At 39.9% G+C, this 20,092-nt stretch overlaps 1 protein-coding gene across 17 annotated transcripts in view; it reads right to left on the minus strand.

Annotated features, from left to right (window-relative positions):
• The window catches only part of TRERF1 (transcriptional regulating factor 1), an 80,905-nt gene that overhangs the window by 17,079 nt on the left and 43,734 nt on the right, over nucleotides 1-20,092 (minus strand). For 5 of the 17 annotated variants that reach the window (XM_015888752.3, XM_025169167.2, XM_025169166.2 and 2 more), the window contains exons 2-7: nucleotides 10,526-12,108; nucleotides 8,189-8,238; nucleotides 4,609-4,762; nucleotides 3,740-3,979; nucleotides 2,067-2,111; nucleotides 883-1,252 (exon numbers count right to left, since the gene is read on the minus strand). In XM_015888752.3, the coding sequence (XP_015744238.1) occupies nucleotides 883-1,252; nucleotides 2,067-2,111; nucleotides 3,740-3,979; nucleotides 4,609-4,762; nucleotides 8,189-8,238; nucleotides 10,526-11,896 (2,230 nt within the window). In that variant the 5' untranslated portion in view covers nucleotides 11,897-12,108. The remainder of the gene's footprint in view (nucleotides 1-882; nucleotides 1,253-2,066; nucleotides 2,112-3,739; nucleotides 3,980-4,608; nucleotides 4,763-8,188; nucleotides 8,239-10,525; nucleotides 12,109-20,092) is intronic. The other 12 variants (XM_088147289.1, XM_025169171.2, XM_025169170.2 and 9 more) reach the window with 12 other exon arrangements.

The raw sequence follows: 20,092 nt of genomic DNA on the forward strand, positions 1-20,092 counted from the left end.
TTTTCACTCAGCTGATTGATGTTCCAGAAATTGAGCATATCTAGAATATTTGGTTATGATAGTCCCTTGCAGCTCACACAGATAACAGATGACCAATGCGGAACCAGTTTATGCTATGCTAAGGACATAATCAGTATTTCCATATTTTTCATCTGACAGTACATGAAATTAGGCTGCAGGAAAGTGAAGAGTGTCAAATGTTTGAAAGCTCTTCCGTGAAAATTCTCTGTGTTCATACCATGTCGGGGAGAAGGCAGGGCTAAAACTTTTTATCCAATATATAAAACATTTTGCTGTATTACATTTACTTAGTTATTAATGCTGAGACAATTCAAACCGTTTATCCTCCGCTTGCAAACTAAGTTTGGTACATTCCAAAGTTAGTTATGTAGAAATTATACACAGGTAGTCCTCGTTTATCAACTGCCTCATTTAGCAACCGTTTGCAGTTACAACGGTGATGAAAAAGTAACTTTATGACCAATCCTTGCATTTACGACCTTTGCAGGTCTATAAAGCAAAGGAAGCTGAAGTAAGATCATAAGCACAGTTGCGGTTTCACTTAGTGACTGCACTGCTTAACGACTGAATTGCTGGTCCCAATTATAGTCACTGAACAAGGACTATCTGTAACTCCATTCTGGAATTCTTGGCCATATTCTAGAGGTAAATAAAGGGAATGGCCCAAATTAGTATATGTGCATTTTCTGCATTCCTTCTTGAACGCATGTGAGCAATAGTGAATCTGCTACATAGATGTGCAGGAACAGTATGAGAAGCACAAATCAGAACCAATTTAAGCCAACATTCTACCATTCACAAGCGAGTAAAACTGACAGTTCTTATGTGAACAATGTCTATACTATAATACAACATACTTACTAGATTGGCAGAGGAGTATCCGAGGAGTGGGTGTCAGAGGAGTAAGGGGCAGCTGGGGGTGAGGTGTACCATGAGAAGATATGATGACACTGCTGAAGAGTCCAGATCCTTGCCGTATGGGACTAAGCATGGGAGGTGGTGTATAAGGTGGGGGATCATGAGACCTGTCGATCAGATGGTCTCCTAAGACACGGGGAGAGCGAAGTTGGCTTTGGTATAGCGTAGCCCCTGAGTGAGATGCACTGAGGTTGAAGGAAGGAGGTGGTATGAAGAGTGGTTCAGGTCTGTGGCGGTATTTTTTCTTGTCTTGAAAAGGTTTGATGCTTTCTTCAGAGTTGGTGATACTTTGGTGGTGCTTTCTACTGGGATCCTGGATAGAAGTTTACAACATTTGTTATTTTAATAATGACTGTATTCAATCATACATCTGTTACCCCAATACTGATTTTCCAGTGAAACAGAAAACTTGGACCAAACAATGATTCTTCCAAGCCTACAGGTGCTGCATTCTGACATCAACAGAGCAATACATCTACTCGTTTCTTGTTTACTGTTGGGAACCAAGCTATAATTAATTAAAAGAGGAATTTCCAAATTGCTTCCTCCCATGCCAGCCTGCCAGCATTTTAAGATCCAATTTCTTTCTATGTCACAACTATGGTGAAGACCATTAATGGGAACAAGGACCTCCATGGACGGCTTTATCTAAATTATGGAATTTCCTGCCTCAGGAGACTGAGTTGCCTAATGCCTTTCTTGAGTTGCTATTTACTGAAGAAGGCACTTAATTTATAGGAATGTAGCATTTATTTATTTTCACTATTGCATTTTTAACCCCCCCCCCTTTTAATCTTCCGCATCTGCCATGAAAACCCTTTAAAATGTTGGATTAAGACTGAGGAAAGCTACATCCCCACTTAGCTACGGAGCACACTGGGCGACTTAAGGCAATCCCTTTCTCTCAGACTGAGCTATCACACAGATTATAAAGATAAAATAAGGAGTGACCCTATGTCTTAGTGGAAGGCAGGATACAACAGTAGTGAGTAAGTAAGTAAGTAAATACAATACAGCAACATTCCTCCCACCATTAGTTTTTCATGGTATATCAAAGGGGGGATTGTTCGATTGGTGAGACATATTCATCAAATTAAATTTAGCATGGACAGTGGTAAACCAGAGACCTTTCTGCTGACCTGGGATCCAATCTTTTGGTACATCAGCACAGCCTGAAAAATATAAAACTATATTAAACTCATATAGCTTCATCCCCTGGTTTAGTCTTGTAATACACTTTCATTATTAAAGTATTCACCAGGCCTTTCTCACTGATGCATGACTTCCTCTATTTACATGTATGTCACTTTTTAAAAATATATGCTGCAGATTTTGCTTCCTGCTTATTTTGTTTACAGACTTTTTTTTTATTGTCCACACTTTAGTGTTGCTTTGTAAAAAAATTTATTTCATAAAAACTCTTTATAAACAAAAAGTAAAACAACAACTTTACAGAGTGATTGGACAAAGGTGCCATTTGACTTTCAGGAAACAACCATCAGTCAGTATTTAAGTGAAGCGTGATCTAGAAAATCTGTTAAAAAGTTTTCCTAAAATTTTAAAAGCAGTTACATTAGGATGCCAGACATGAGCCTAATTGAGCTTGATACTGTGGAGTTGCTGCTTCTCAGATCCATTCCCCACAACTGTCCTTTGCCCTGGACAGCAATGTATTTATTTGCAGCCTAGAGTGCATACCAAATTTTGTTAGGAAACTAATGCAAAAGGAATTCCCCCTTACAGGTTTCTTTCCAAACTCCTATCTGAAGCTGGTATTCAATTAAACCACAAAAAAGGAGAGAACCAATGCACTGCAGATCTGTTAAATGTTCCCCAGGATAAACACTTCTAAGAAGGGTAGAGATTTAAAGATCATCTGCCTGTCTACTCCCAGTGTTTCCCACTGCACCTCTCCAAAAATCAGTTATGCAGCATCAGTTCCCCAAATGGGAATGATGAAAGAAACAATAGCAGGACAAGATCTGGCATTATTATTTCTGCCTTTGTAAGATTATCAACTGTTCCTCTGGATTCAGCAAAAGTGCACTACTATCTAATCTAGGACAAGCCTACTCTTAAAGCAGGACAGAATGTATGGTATGATTCTGGGCACGCTTGTCTGTCTGATCCACGCTATCAGAACCAAGTCCATGCACAAGAGGGTCCTTGGTGAAGTGTCCCCCATAAGCCCTTCATGATTCTACATTCATGGATGGTTACTAATATAAATTTCCCATAATCCCCCAAAGCACCCAATGCAACACTGTGGGAATTTTAAACTGGCAGCTGACTGGCATGGGAGATCCAAGGCAAATGTCGGGGCTGCTTAGCCTCACCGGCTCCAGTGGCCAATGCTGGGCTTGCATGCTGCATCACACAAATTGCGCACTTAAGACAGCAGATAGTTATAGCCATAATTTACTGAAGAAAAAGTGAAGCTTATCTGAGCAAAAGAAAGCTTCGGCCTCAAGCCTTTCAACACTACTTATTCTTGGGAAACCATTTCTAGCAAAATGCACGGGCATACGTGCACACACACAAACACATAGGCAGACCATTTTCAAGAAGAAAGCACACTGGCTCTCAGCAGCAACAGTACGATAAGCAAGCACAAAGAACATTGAAGATAATAAATCCCTCTGGTGTTCTGTTTTGTGTTTGCAGCTTTGAAAGATTTGGAACATTACAGAAAAATAATTAACACTGGCTTTGAAACAACCGGAAAGGTCCTTGGCATTGCTGTAATGCAAAGGGACTCATTAGGCTCCTACAGCACAGTCAGTGGCAAGAGAACACTCACAGAAGAGGTACGCGGGCTGACGGCTTTAGGGGAATAAATCATCCTCACAAGGACAGGCATCTCATCGTCTGAGACAGGCTTGTCTTTGGCCAGGGCACAGCCATCACTGGCCTGCTGGCTGGGCTCAGGCGACAGAACCTTTACAGGGACAGACACAGGCATGACGATGGGCGCAAAGCTATCCACTTCGGAGGGCAGCTGTTCCTGCTGGTGCTGCTGTGGCAGGTTCTCCCCTTCCTCCTGTACAGACAATTAAAGGCTTTCACCCACAACTGCAAATGGCTGGTCATCACTCGAATACTTACAGGCAGCGTGAACAACAGGGAGTTTTAGGGGCATTTTTTAAGAGCTATGGTGGAACTAATGTCAGTGGATTAGAGTCATTTCCTGCCACCTTGGAGTAAAGGAGTTAGCCTCCGGTGTTGTTGCTGCAAAAGATTTAACACGATTCCTCCTTCCGAAAACATATCCTCACTGGAAACTTGTGTCCAAAAGGAACACAAGAGAACTTGACAGAAAGAAGCAGAAAAGCAAAGTTGTACTGAAAAGTTTCTTATATTTAAAACTGGTCAAACAATAAAGGGCATATTAAACCATGTTCAGTGGCAAACCCTGTTCAATTGGAGGCCAGCCAAAGCCCATGCCCAGGTGTAGTTCTTTTCTTCTATATAACATCAGCTGACACATCGCCAACAATGGAGAATTAACATACTTGGAAGCAAAGCTGGAAAAAGACATATTTCTTTGGCCATAGCAAGCTTCAGAATGAGTGCTTTTTTTTTTTAAAGTCAGATATAGTTAAGCAAGCAGCAAATTTTAGAAAAGGGGAAGACCAAATACCCAAAAAGACATAAACACAGCATTGATACCTGTCTGAAGATAGGGGATGCCCGTATCCCTCCATGAGACCTCATGTGACCATTTAGAGCTGGCAAACTTTTAAACTCTTTGAAACATACCGAGCAGGTCAGTTTGCTCTTTGATTCAGATTTTTCAATGTATGCTTCTTTATCACAAGCACTGCTGTTACAAGAGACAGAGAAAGAAGATGCCATTTTAGAAAGAATGTTCCTAGATACATTATAATTAATCTACACACAACTATTTGGGAAAAAAAAAAAACTCTGAACCCTCAGCACAGGAATGTATGCTCAAATATTTGAATCCAATAAAACATCAAGACAAAATATTCGTCATTAACTCAGCCATCCATCCATCACCTAGTTCTTACTGTTCTTGCTGATCCCGTATTATATTAAAACAGTTGCTGGAGGGCTATTATAAGGTGTTTTCTCACATAAGGAAGGGCTTAAGAACTATGAAAATCAAGTTTCACTTCTGCAGAAATGTGCTGTTGGCTTTGTTGAAAAGTCAACAAAGCCGATGTTAAAGTAAATGGATACACAAAATGGAGTTAAATTTATGACAAAGCTAGCACTGATATAAACGTCTACAGTATATCAGGATGAACATTCAGGGCGATGTTCTCAAAATGCACAGAAAAGACAACTAAGATTAAAGTTTTATTTTTGGGAAGTAATTCCCACTAAATTTAGGGAGATGCATGAATGAATGAATGAATGAATGAATGAATGATCGTACTGAAAATATAGGAACACCCTTCATGTGTTAATCAAGTGATGTGGTCCACTTGATAACCTATCACTGCCCCATCTTTCAATCATCAACTCTACTGCAGATGTAAAAGCCTATGTGTGACCAGCTGAGTGGCAGATCTGATTGTGTGAACGCCTCTGTATGAGCAGCTGCTCATGTATACATTTTGATTGTGCAGTCATCTGTTCCAACAAGTTGGACATCCATGACAGTGGAATTCTTGATGCCAGACTCTGTACTAGTAATGTACTTCTGTATTCATCTAATGGCTTTAAGTGAAACTGTTTCAATCAAATGCATCTAAATGCAACTGAAATGTAACAAATAATCATTGAAACCAAGTAATACAAAAGTATTGAAAAAGCCTGAAGTTACATTTAAACACAGCTATGAGATTATGCCCTTAATAAGTTAATCTTATTAAGAATTCGTACTTGGACACTGAAGACTATAAGAACATGCCAGTAGCATGTCGACACCATGGTCAAGGTCAAAGCAGACAATGTTCATAGATGGCAACAATACCTAGAGTTCAAATGTTCTAAATGTGGGCATTAAAAAGGAAACAAATTAGTACTATAATAATTGCAATAATGTAGCAATCTTAATTCTGGGTATGTGAAAGAACATGGATGAAAACCACCATTTTAATTGTTTATATAAACAGCATATTTAAATTAATTTGTAATGCTTTGAGGACTGTTTTAAATTATTTGCTGTTCCCTAACTTTAATTTCCTTTTGAACAATAGGCAATATTTAATTTTTTAACATTTATAACAGTGATAAATTAATTATTCAGTGTCAAGGATGAAGCAATTGTACTGATTATGTAATGAGAAAGTAAGATCTGATAAGTAACTTGAAAGTCATGGCTATAATAAAGAAAGGGAAGTTCATTTAATCAGATCCTTGAAGCAACTGGTAAATCCTATTTAGCAGAAAAGAAACAATAAAAATGTAATGTCTAAATACAAAATAGGCAGATGATTAAATTTTATTTATAAAGGGCTTCACTGATCAACCAAATATGAAACATTAAATTACCAATCAGCTTTTTCTGTGATTCTTTGCTCTATGCAATGACTTAATTAAATTCCACACTAATGGATGGTGCATACTTCCTCCGCTGGGGGAGATGGGTGGCATACAAATTTAATTAATTAATAAATAAATAAATAAATAAATAAATAAATAAATACATAAAACAATGTTTTATGGTAAGCTTTTTTTTACGTGATATTTTAATACACGAGCAACACAGATAGGTTGTGTATCTGCATAGGTACAACTTGGTTTTCTCTTTAATTGCCTCTTTGGATATGACAGACAGAAGTGTATCACAAAACATGTTCCATAGAACTATTTTGTCCACAAAAACCTCCTTTGTGGCATCAACATCCATAGCATAGTGTAAATATCTGCAACCAATTTCTTCGTAACAAAGTTGCTAAAGATGTTTGCCCTTTACCAGAATAAGCACAGATCAACAGGGGATGGTTTGGATCATGGTCTTGAAGCAAAGAGCTATGAAGGAACAGAGGAAATGTGTTCTTGCCAGCTAAAGTGGCGGCAATGGCATGTCACTTCTAAGTAGCTTCCTGAATTTCAGGTAGGCATCTTTTATTTGAAAGAGAAGCAGGAAAACAAAAAAAATTCCACCTTTTAATTTGAAAAGGACAACGCCATCTCAAGGGGAAAAGTCCTGGCTGAGTGTCAAAAAAAATTTTAATACTTTTTTTACAGAAAGCACATCTCAACAAAGGATCACCGCTAAGGAATATGCTTTTGAAATTTGTGACATCACCTTGTGAAAAACTGCTGAGTTCCACTGGGAGGAAAGACAAAATAGCTTTTTATAGGACTGAATGGATCAAACCCTTGTGTTAGCAATTCTAACGGAAACATTATGTAAGATCTGAGAAATCTACAATTACAAACTAAAAGTAAGAGTTTTGCTTGTGCACAATTCCTGTGGCCCAAACACAAATCCTATTTACAGCATCTTGGGATTGGCCACATTGCTACTGAATTTTAGGACAGTGTGATTCCCCCTCCCCCCCAAACCAAATAAACATGGAATGGAAACAGAAGGCGTCTAGAAAGCAAACCACTCGTCTCAAACAGCTAAATTGTATTAGTGAATTTTGCTGTTGAAATCTGGTAGTACAATTTGGGGCAATTTTGGTATGATGGGAAGGATTTTAAGTTTGAGATATCAACAAGATGCCTCCCAGTTCCACTGTCAAAAAACAATCAAAGTAAAGAAAACTGTAACATGGCTGAAACAATTGGACCACTATTTCCAGTGATGCTACAGCATCATCAGAAGGCCTCTTGTAATTCCACAGATGGTCAGGGCTGGGGCCCCTGGCTCCTCAAAGTGTGCCCGCACCTGTCCATGATACAGTTCCTACAGTTGAAGGAAATGGCAGGAGGCATAGCATCTAAATAAAAAGGGGAGGAAGAATGATCACAACTAAGATGACTGGTGATAAATGGAATTTCCCTTCTGAATCTAAAATCACCTGTGATCTTTAGATGGCTTCTGTGAAAGCTTGCCAAATACGCTTTGACCTAGAATACTTAAGTGATTAGATATAGAAAAAACCCAACTCATATCCCTCAGAGTTAAATTTTATATTTTTCACAATTAAATAAGGTCCCATCATTGTCTCAGCTCCCTACCAAAGATTGGTGTACCTACCACCAAAATTATTGCTATATTGCAAATCAGCAGTCTAAATGATTCTATAATATAGTTGGTATTTGTACAGATGGAGGCCACTATTTTGGATTTTTAGAAGATATGTATAATTAATCACAAATATACCTTTGTTCAGGAGAAACTGATGGAAGTCTGGTCTCAGGTAACTGGATCTGCTGTTAAAAAAGAGACAGGAGAGATATAGGTAAACCAGTAAGTTGTATAATTATTGTCTACACCAGCTTTCCCAGTCTGGGCACCCGTCAAATGTATAGACTTCAACTCCCACAATTCCCCAGACAGCATGGATATTGCTGAGAATTGTGGGGGTTGGAATCTATATATCTGATCCTTCTGTCAAGTTTGGAGTACATTGGTCTACATACACACACATATATGCATATGTAATTTTGTACTTTCAAGTCACTCTTGACTCCTAGTGACTCCCTGGAAAAGTTTATGCAGTTTTCTTGACAATATTTCTGGAAATGGCTTGCCATTTCCTTCTTCCTCAGACTGGGAGTGTATGTGGCCAAAGTCACCTAGCTGGTTTTGTGCCTAAGACATGACTCAAACTCAATGTCTCCTGGTTTCTAAGCTTAGAGCCTTTAACCACTACAGAGGGAGGAAGGAAAAAAACGGGTCAGGTACAGGAGAGACTGCCTACCGAAATCACTTGGTTCTCCCCTCCCTTGTAGAGTGGAGACATTGGAGAGGAAGGGGTTACAAGAGAGTAAGCAGGCACACAATGGGGAATACACAGGGCTGTCTGCATAGCACGCTTGTATAGCACACTTGCGGCTCTCCATTGCTTTTATGTGTATTCCCCATTGTCCGCCTTCTTACTCTCTTGTAATCCCTTCCTCTCCAATGAATGTAAATACAAACATTAATTCAGTTCTTGCTAATTATCCCAGCACCCAGGTGAGCATTCCAAAGGGCAGCGGAGTGTTTAGGAGGCAAAGAAATGCGGAAAGTGTGAAACTGATTAGTCTTGTCAGTTTCGAGCTGGCTATCCCAGCCCTGGGTGAGCATTCCAAAGGGTGGGAGAGTGGGGAAAAGGAAAGCACAGTTGCAGTCACATGGTTTCCCACTTAGCGACTGCTTTGCTCAATGACAGAGCTGCCGATCCCAATTGTGGTTGCTAAACGAGGTCTACCTGTATTATGGTAAAGTTCTGGAATAAAAGGGCAGGCTGTATCATTATTAACTGCAGATAATAAGACAATTTCAAAATGTTCTCCCATGTGGAAAATTTTCAGCAGGTAGCAAATCAGGCAGAAAAGTCTTAGCCTACTTGCAGATAACTTTTTATGCAGAACATCACTAAAAAATCCATCATTTTCCTTCACTTGGAAGTGTAATCTTTACCAAACTGGTGCCACTCTAGATGTGCTAGCCTTTTCATCTACCATCCTGAGAAATGACAGGAGAAAAGGAAGGCTAAAACAGGGGTGTTCAAACTTTTTCAAGCTACAGAACTTGTTAGTTAAAAAATATATACATACTAGAATCCTTGATCAAGAGGCAAAGCTCTAGTGATAGGAAATTGATTACAGTCAAGTGAATGGTTTTGTTTTGTTTTGATCCTTAGTTGTTTTTCATGGAACCCCATCAAAACACAGTTTGAAAAACTCTGGTCTAAAACACTAGGAAGGTACCAGGTTGGTGAAAGCAGTAAAGCCTATTCTAACCTTTCATTCTGCTACCCTGTATAGTTCAGATCTAAGCAGGATGCAATACAGAACTTTGTTTGAGATGAAACAAAACTAGCCTCCTGCTCCAAACAGTGTGTTTCTTAGCAAAAAGGATGGTCAGGCCTTCTCCAACAGATATGCCTCTAAGAACGCCTAATGCACAGAGCCACTCTAAAATTTCCAATGGAATCTCTAAATTTATAGACTCCCACCAGCAAACACCCTCCAACTATCATACCTAGAAGCATCTTACCTAGTTTTACTGACTCCTCATAGATGGACAATTGGAATAAATGCTGAATATTACTGATTCACAAAATGGCTCTGCCAATAGAAGCAATTATTTGTCTCCATGGTTTCAAAGAACCCAATTTCAATGCTATAAAAGGCTTCTTCTATTTCACTGGATAACTGTCAGTGATAGAATGCAAAGACTGAAACCCTAGGGCTGAATGCACCTACCCCAAAGCCTTAGCTATGACCCTTCCAAAACTTGTTACCGAATTGTCATTTTTAATGCAACAGAAGGGAAATTATTAATTTTTTCAAACATATTCATTATGTTTAATTTTAATGGAAATTAAATTGAGTTTAGCTTTTGTCCTGGCTCCACTTACTTTTCTGGGGTGTCGTCTCAGCATACTATTCAAATCCAAGTATAAGTTTCACAGAAAGTTGTACATGTCCACTCTATACTAATGAATAAGACAATACTGCTTTTTTCTAAAATTAGCTATCAGAAAGCAAGATGTAAGGTTTTACATACCTGTGGCCACACTGCACTGGGAGACAACTGCTGAGGTCTTTTGTTACTCATCTGAACACTTGTTGGAGGTCTAAGAGATTGTTGAGAGATAGTGCTGTCAACAGAATTCAGACCCTGTTGTGCTGGATCTTCAGTCCCCTCTGCCACAGGGAGTCCAAGGTGCTCATCCATCAATGCCTGAGTGTTACCATCACTCTGGTAATGATCTGGCTGACTGGCATCTCCTGGTGGCTGTTGCTGCTGCAGAATACTTTGCGGATACAAATGTTTGAATGACTGCTGCTGATCTTGATAGAAATATGGAGGGACTGCTCCCAGCTGTATAAGCTGCACGGAATTACCTCGATCTTGGGAGTATTGCTGAGGTTCATGCAGAGGCTTCTGGTTAGTATCCCTGTGATAGGGAGGAAGTTGTGTTTGCATCTGCTGCTGCTGCTGCTGTTGTAACTGTTGCATCATAGGCTGTATTGGATAATACTGAGCTGTTTGCATGGGGCACTGCCTTTGTTGCTGCTGCTGTGGCTGCATCTCATGTACCAAGAGCCTGTGCTGTCCCTGATGAGGTTGCTGCTGCAGGTAGTATTGATCTTGCTGTAGCTGCTGTGGCAGCAAATGTTGAGAATGCATTTGCTGCAAGTGGGCCTGTCCCTGGTGCACTGCAGAGTGCATTGGGATGTGGGCAACATGTTGCTGGTTGTCATAATAAAGAGGAGGTTGGTGCTGCATTAACTGCATCTGCTGCTTCTGCTGTGCACTTCCAAATCCGGGATGGACTTGCTGTGGCATCTGCTGGTATCTCTGCACGAGTTGTTGCTCCACAGCAGGTTTCTGAGACAGCAGTTGTCGAAGTGCACTATCGCCAGCATTCTCCATCACTGGAGGCTGAGACTGAATGAGCTGAGAAACATTGTTCACTTGGATTCTTAAGTTTTGGCTAGCAAACACCTGGGCAAAAGAGTCTAATTTATGCAACACTCCACTAGTAATTTTTTGGGATCTGATGTCATTGTTCTGGGAACAGAGATGCTCGTAGCCATCAACCAGTTCGCTCTGACCCATTGGGCTCCACATGACATGCTGGCTGTTTCTTACTGGGAGGTGGTTTCCAGACCCCAAATGGGCCCAGTCTGCTTGCCTAGGAGAATCCATCAGCCCAAGGCTTTTGGGCCCAACATTCAAAGCTATGTTTTCCCTGGCATCATGAGGGAATGAGGGAGAGAGGGGAGAATCTGGAGAAGTATGCAGGGCTGAAGTTCCATAGCTGTGGTTTGCAGATGCCAGAGGATTCAAGTGCTGCTGCTGCTGCTGGTAGTATATATTGTCGCTATTGTTAACAACGTGGTTTGTTTTATATGTCTGCTGATCCCCCATTTTCAGGACTTTTTCTCTCAACGAGAACCATTTAAAATACAATCAAACACTGTAATCCTGAGAGATCTTAAAAATAAAACATTGCAAGCCTATTTTATTCTTTTGACCAGTCCGCTTATTCTGTAGAACTGAAACCTTTATGGATGGTGGATTCCACTTCAGACTGAAGAAAGCCTTTAACGAAAACAAGGTATTTGGTGTGCTCTAGACCCCTGTAAAGAAGAAGGAAAGGTAGGTAACTATGGCTGCTCTATGCCCTCTTGGGCACAACTGTTTAAAACATTATTCCTACTTGGAAATAGAGGGCTGCAGTGCCCAGTGAAAGAATGCTGGTCACATGAGTGACTGGGCCTAAGATTCTGGCAGGTGAGCTTCCTCTTCCAAAGATGGAAATATCTTGTTTTTACATGTTTCTTAAGCCTTAAATACCAATTTCACAATGTTTCACTCAACAACAAATCTCATTTAGTGTTTAGTAGTTTGCCACTGCATTTCCATACTACAGTTTCCTTGTGCTCTGATCACATAAGAGAGAAACCAGGGGCTACATAAAATCTACAGTCTATGTTGCCCACCCATCCAGAAGAATCAGATTCATGGTTTACAATGTTGAAATCTTTGTTTCTGGAGGTTTAAATGGCTTTAATAGCATGCTGCCAGTGCTAATGGAGGGTTTGGCAACCTACAGGTCGTAGCCCCAATGCAGCCTCTTTATAATCCCCAGAAGCCAAGCCCCAAATTTTGAGGGCAAACTCCAAGAAACAATGGATCAATTTCCTACAGATTTTGGAGGAGAATAATTAAGAAAACAGTGTATTCACCTTCTTTGAGAAAATGATGCGCCTCCCCCCACCAAATGGAAAAAACGCTGTTTCAGCTACTGCAGTCCTTACTTGTTCAATATATATGCACCCCATATTCACCCACACTGAGCTGAATCTTCAGTATTAACCAAAGAGCGACCTGTGATTAATTCAAAATATGGTTACGTTGGCTATTTACTTAGGAACACATTCAAAGTGTTAGTGCTACATTGCTTTGGACCCAAGTCCCCCAATAGAAATCTCTGCATATGTGCAGTATCCTGGGGAGCATTCCTGTCTCTGCCCTGAGAACAGCCACACAGAAAGAACACTCTCATTTGTGGAAACACAGCCTTATGAGATGTTCTACCAGGGGGAGGGTTAGCTGGCAGTTTGTTGTCTGTGCAGTGTTGGGCAAAGACACACAGAGATACAACGTATTTACCTACCATTCCAAAGAGACAATACAAAAGCTAAGAAGGAAACAAAAAGAGCAGAACACATCCTCTCCAGCAGCCAACACCCAGATAGGCAGGGATTAACACCAGATAAACAATCAAGCAGAAAACAATACCCTAATCAAGGAACTACCAAGGAGAAAACCCCACCCCCACCAACACTGGCAGGGCAAGCTACTGTATATAAACAGGGACCAAACCCCACACTCACTAGCACTGATGATGTTACCTAGTTGGGTACTGAAATGTCTGCAAGCAAGCAAGCTCAGGAAGCACCAAGGACTCTAAAGACCTTTTATTTTTACAGGGTTTATTTCAATGGGTTGATTTAATTTATTATTTTGAACTGTTGATATTCGATGCTGCTCTTCATACATTGATCTTTTTAGTATTAAATATTGCTTTAATGTTCTTCTGACGATTGGTCTAAAGGTATACATTAAAAAAATTGTAAGCAACTTCATAAAATTAATACATAAAACCTAAGCGGCAGCCTGCTGGACTGAATGGTTCAATACTAATCCACCACTCAACTTGCCAAAGTCAAGAGTAAATAAAAAACAGACTGTTCATCTAATAGGATACTTTCTTACAGTACTTTGATGAAGAACTCTCTTACTCCTCTACAGGTTTCCACAAGAACCTCAATATTTGACTCTCAAGACCAGGAATGCTCAAGGTCATCCTCCTAACTGCCTACAGTCACAACCAAGACCCTGTTTTCACAAAGTTCCCCTCCTCCTCCCGGCCTGCACCTCCCTCTCATGTAGGAAAATCCTCAGCCATCCAACACAGGAAATCTTCAAATAGGCAAGATTCAGGCCTTCAGTTCTCCATCAAACCAAACTCATCCTCCATACTGCACATAGCTGGCCCTTTATCTCAACTATCCCTGTCCCCCAACCCATTTTCACCAGAAACAAGGGAGACCTTAAAGCCCAAACCTGGCTCATACCTAGGTAATAGTTCAGACTCCCCTCCCCGCCCCATATCCCAACTTGATGACATCTCCAGACTCTTGTGCAGGAGTGGAGGTGGAAAGCTGCTCTGAGGGAATCAATCCAGATGTATTCTAACGGCCACATTGTCCCAAGTCGCGATCCAGGAATTGGATAACAGGTTCCTCTACATCTGCCTCCAAACCAGTCCAGTCAGAACAAAAATTCCCCATAACAAAGTCAGGCAGGAAGGAGTCCAAACTAAAGCCAGGCTTAATCCTAGCAGCCACACTCCTGGACTTCTTACAACATACACCATACCTTCCTCAGAGATTTAGTCTACTTCTGCTGCTGGTGAATTCAGGCTCTGGTGTACCAAAAGCACAAAAGCATCTCGAACTCCAGATCCAGGGATCATTCAATGCTGAGGAGCCATAAACGTTGGCCCCCAGGCACTGGCTAAATTCAATAATCAAGTTTTGTATTGTATACCTTCTAGGACTGGCAAGCCAAGTTAAGAGGCATTCTTAACTGCTTTCCTACGATCCTCACTGTGAGAACTATTGGCATCACCTCCTCTCAACAGGGGTGTGGGCCAAGAGTTTGCCAAAGTCATATGTTTGTCAAAGTCATTTTCTTTACTCTCTACCGCTGTTACCCTTTAAAGCCATGTCTGTCTATCTATCTAGTTTGTATGCCACTCAACTCCCAACATCTCTTACTATTCTTGCCTTTGCCCATCTCAGAAGCCTCCTTCAGAATAACTAGATTGTGTCAAGGCCCCTTATATGCTCTGCTGCCCATCACTTCAAGGAAGGCAACCCCCATCATTGTCAGAAAGCACATCTGGCTTGGTGGCTCTTAGCCCTTTAATCCAAAAGGGAAGAGGTTCAAGATGGTGTGGGAGCTAAAGTTTCTCATAGCAAGAATGCCAATTATGTCAATAACCAACCAAATGCAAAGCAAGGTGTCAAAAACTGTGAAAAAAGCAAGAAGACAGTGAGTAAAAAATGGATCACACTCTCATTTTGAAGCTGTTTAAGCAACTTCATTCTAGTCCGCAATAATGATTCTTATCTAACCATGTCTGAGTAGCTTTTGCAGAGTCTGAGCTGGGGAATCTGACAATTCAAAAATCAAGAAAGATCAAAGGACCTAGGAACATTTAGCCTTGAGAAGACTTGGGTGGGCATGATAGTACTCTTCAAATATTTGGAAGGAACAAGGTCAAAGTCTGTTTTCCATCATTTCAGGGTAAAGGATGTTGATTAATGAGATTTAAGTTAAAGAACAGCAAATTCCAACTTGAATGTTAGGGAAAAAAAGTCAGTGGTTCAAGAATAGAATCAGTTACTCAGAGGTGTACATCCTTTCACTGGATGTCTTCTAGTGAAGGCTAGGCAGCCATCTGTCAGGGATACTTTAATTTGGATTCTTTCACTTAGCAATGGGTTGGACACAATGCCCGCTTAAGAATCTAGGATTCTATCATTCTTCCTGCGTACTAATGTTTATTGAAAGCTATGATGGAGCAACAGCATTAATCTTAAGCCATACAGTTTTCCCCACAGATACAACCTTGGTTGTAGGCTACAGTGTAAACCTGTATGTGTATGTATGTGTGTGCATGTGCATGCATGCACGCATGGGTGAGAGAATGCAATCACTTACTTGAGCCCAGACATAGGGAGATGGAGTGAGGCAACAGTTCAGTGCATGTCGATTAAATCGAAAGGGAAAATCAAGATAGGAAGTCTTTTTACAGAGATTGTAACACTGACTAAAAATTGACTAGAAAGATTAGGATTGGGTTTATCAGTAAAGTTGCCTGTGAAATTCACTAGATACCTGCAGATTCAAGTGATGGGAGGCAGGTGAGAAAGCAATTCGTACAAAGAAAAAAATGCTCATCTAACTCAACCACAGATCTAAGATCTCATTTTGTATTTATTACTTTATTTACATACATACATACATACATTTACATGTATGCTGCCTACTTGCCGAATTCTAGATCTGAGCTTTGTTGCAGACAATCTGGAAGAAAATCAAGGAAGAAAAGAAATGTGTTTACATTACAGTGATCACTGCTAATATGTGAGCAATGCTAAAACTCTGTGTAGAAGTGCCCTGTATTTTCAAGGGAATATATATCATGCTTGACTGAGAATCATGACAACTGAACAAATTTGGAAGACACATGATTGAGGAAGGCTGATATAGTTGGACCCTTGCTCAAAGCAGAACTGGCAGTTGTAGACACTGATTAACAGACACTAGTTAACAACACTGCATCTCCAAGACACTTCTGCAGCGAATATAAGTCATACCACACCTTTCTCTCTGGGAACATGATTAATTAATAAATAAAAATACAGATTAAATTTAACAATAAAATAAATACTCAAATTGTCTAATAATTAAAAGCCAGTCTGGTGTAGAAAGAATGTGAGTTTTAATCCTTAGGCATGGAAGTTGGCTGGGTGACCTTGAGCCAGTCACTCTCTCTCAGCCCAACCCACATGCAGGGTTATTGTTGTGGGGAAAATAGGAGGGAGCACTATGTACACTGTCTTGAGTTGTACAGAAAAAAGGCAGGATATAAATCAAATACATACATACATACATAAATCTGGTGAAAGAGATATGTGTGTACAGATTTCCTACATACTGAGAGAATGGGGGGCCAACATACAACTCCAAAGGGAATATTTTCCATAGTCTAGGAACGATGCAGGAGAAGGCCTTCTCCAGCATGGCAAAAAATGAGCCTTTGACAGGGATATGTTCAAAAGGGTTTCTGCTGCTAATCTTAAGAACTGGATGGGTTTGTGACCAGAGAGACCATCCCTAAGGTACTCAGGCTTTAAGCATTCAGAGCCTTAAATACAATCCCTTAAATTGTATTTGGTAAATACTTGGCAACCTATACAGAACTTTCAGTACATCTTTCAGGCATCATGTGATCCATGTACCCAGCCCCAGTTAACACACTTAATTGCAACATTTTATAGCAAGTTCATCTTCAACAGACTCTTTCAAGGACAGCTCTGTCCAGCATTATAATCATCAGAAGAGGATGTTACTAAGGTATGGATAATTATCAGCAAATGTGACTAGATCAGGAAGAAACACAGCTAACACACCAGAGACACTTGTATGAAAGCACTCCTTGCCATAGCTGCCATATGTGAATCCAGTGATAGCTAAGGATTCGGTAGGATAGCTAAGGATAGCTAAGTAATCAATATTTTTCCCATTCAGGAGCTACAGGCATCAGGGAAATAATAAAAGCTAGAACCTCAAACTCATATTTCACCAAGGCCTTGGGTAAGGGGAAGTGAGACCCCTCGCTTCATCATTCTTGCTATCTTTATTTTTTATGTTTTACTGATTTTATTGTAATTTCTTTCATTGTGAGCTGGCCAGAGTTGTTGAGAGTCAGGCGGCACACAAGTTTAATAAATAATAACAATAATAGCAATTCCTTGCCTAAAGAAAATTCAGTATAAAGAAACTTGAAAACATTTTATTAAAAAGAGTAACAGCACTAAAAATGTGATTGGTTTAGAGAACTGCAAAAGTCGATAAGGACAAGAGAGGATTTTAAATACCATTTCTACTTATTAACATTTTTGAAAATACGCTATTCATCAACTATTCCACACAACCGCTATGAAACCAAAACAAGTTTTTTTTTTGATAAAGAGGTAATTAACATGTATCAAATTCTCTACAGTTAAGTATTAAGCATAAGGGGCCTTTTTCCTGAAAAAACTTCATTATTATTATAAAATAGTCTATATTAATTTCTAACTAATTATTCAATTTAGTGCAAATGACAGACTGTCTTGCAGTCATAATTATTCCCAAAGAAATCAAATGATTCACTTCTGTAAATGTCAGTTATCTTTTAGCTAAGTTACTTAATGTATTTAGAAAACTTATATGGCTGCTTATATGGCCATAAACATGGTAATGCTAGAAGTTCACAATGACTTTCAATAAAAACAGAATAAATATGCCCAACTGAACCCCACAACAAGAATGTATGCCAACCATAGCACCACAACATCCCACTTACTCTATATTTACGTTTGCTGGGCTCACTTTTATAATAGCCCAATGCCTAGGCAAAGAGCCAGGTCTTTATAGACCTCTGGAAGGCTAATAGGGTGGGGGCCCTCCAGATCTCGGGGGGGGAGGCTGTTTCAAGGGGTCGAAGCAATCACAGAAAACATCTGTATCTGAGGTCCCACCAAGTGGCAACATTTAAGGGACGGGACCTGGACCATGCTCAGCCTATCTAACCTGGTAAGACTGGCAGATATCCTCAGGGAGAGGCGGTCCTGCAGATAAACTGGGCCATGCCATTTAGGGCTTTAAAGATAACCAGCACCTTGAATTGCACCTATAAAGCAACTGGAAGCCAGTGCAGCTTATGCAGCAGTAGGGTAACACAGGCAAAACATGAAGGGCCCAGACTGCACATACTGCTGCATGCTTCTTGGTGGTCTTCCAGGGCAGCCCCATGTAGAGCGCATTGCAGTAATCCAACCAAGAGGTGACTAAAACTGAAAACAAATTTTGTGTGTTCGACACTGATGTCTATAATTGTTTATCAAACCTTCAGATCAATGTGCTATATCAAAAACGCAAGGTATTACTGTGTATGAACTGAAAGTCCCATTAAAAAAAAAAGGCTAACCCTGTTTGGCACTTAGGTTTGTTGGAACTGTATACAATATATATGTATTTCTTTGAAGACATTTATATACTGTGCTTCTATCCGTGAACAGACTACAAAAATAAAAATGGTTACAATATGTACTAAAACACAAGAAAAATGAGCTTAAAACCTTGTAACACTTGCAAACAGAGGAAGATATTAAAACCAATGTAAAGAACAAAATAGATAATATGCAGGCATTTAAAAGGTTGAAATCAAGCACAAGTGCATAATAGGCATTGTAGATGCTTCATAGGTCATCCACCTTTATCTACACCGAGCAGCAACAATCCAGATCTTCCCACAATCAATCCCCAACATGAAACTACCACCCAAATTCTCTAGAATTTACTGCTCTGAATAATGTACTTCAGATTCTAATATGCGTAGTACGCATCTAAACCTTTTCCACTGAGAAGACGATGACATTTGAGCCTAAGACATATTGTAGTGAAGAACTGGGTAATTTGGGGCTAAACAGGCAGTCAGTATAAGGCATCTTTCTCAGGGCATACAAATGCAATAAATAGGCACTTTATGCCTGAGTACTGGAAGTAAAAAAGGCAAAGAATAATTGTAACTACAGTTTAATTAAATTACCAAAAGGTTAATCAAGAGATTAATTCATATATTATTTTTGGACCCAACTAAATGTGACGGGCAGGTAAATGCCAGTGATGTTTCAAAGCACAAATAAAGAGTATCATCTACTACAGCTGCTCAGTACTCCACAGATCAGCCTTCTCCAATCTAGCATCCCCCAGATGTGTTAAAATAAAACCCTCACCACCCCAGCCTTGGCCATGCTGGCTGGGATGATAGTCCAACATGACTGGAGAGGGTCAGGTTCAAAAAGCCTACTCTATATGTTTCTAAATGCTCTACCTAGAAAAAAATTCTCCATTTCCCCTATTAGCTACTGAGAAAAAAAACCATAGGATTAAAAAAAGGCTAATCATATAACTTCAAGAAGTAGTTTGTCCACAGAAGTGCATCTTTCTTAGATAAAATAGAAAAAGGCATACTTTTCTAATCCTTATTCTCAAGAAGTGTTCTTCCTCTTTCAAAGAGGAATAATGTGGTTTTATTGAGAGTCAGGTAATGTTTCTATTAGGAGAATTCCAGAATCCTTGAAAACATGTTTTGCATCTTTTACACATCAGGATTACATACATGGACATGTTCCAAAGAAAGCCCCAGTCTAAAACTTAGCCCAACTTCCCATTTCTATCACTTTTCTTTGGGAAGCAAGGAAAAGAGCTGTACAG

The sequence above is a fragment of the Python bivittatus genome, unplaced genomic scaffold (assembly GCF_059951505.1).
Source record: "Python bivittatus isolate LINGU-HERP-01145 unplaced genomic scaffold, Pbiv_v1 ctg000020_np1212, whole genome shotgun sequence".
Taxonomy (NCBI): Eukaryota; Metazoa; Chordata; class Lepidosauria; order Squamata; family Pythonidae; genus Python; species Python bivittatus.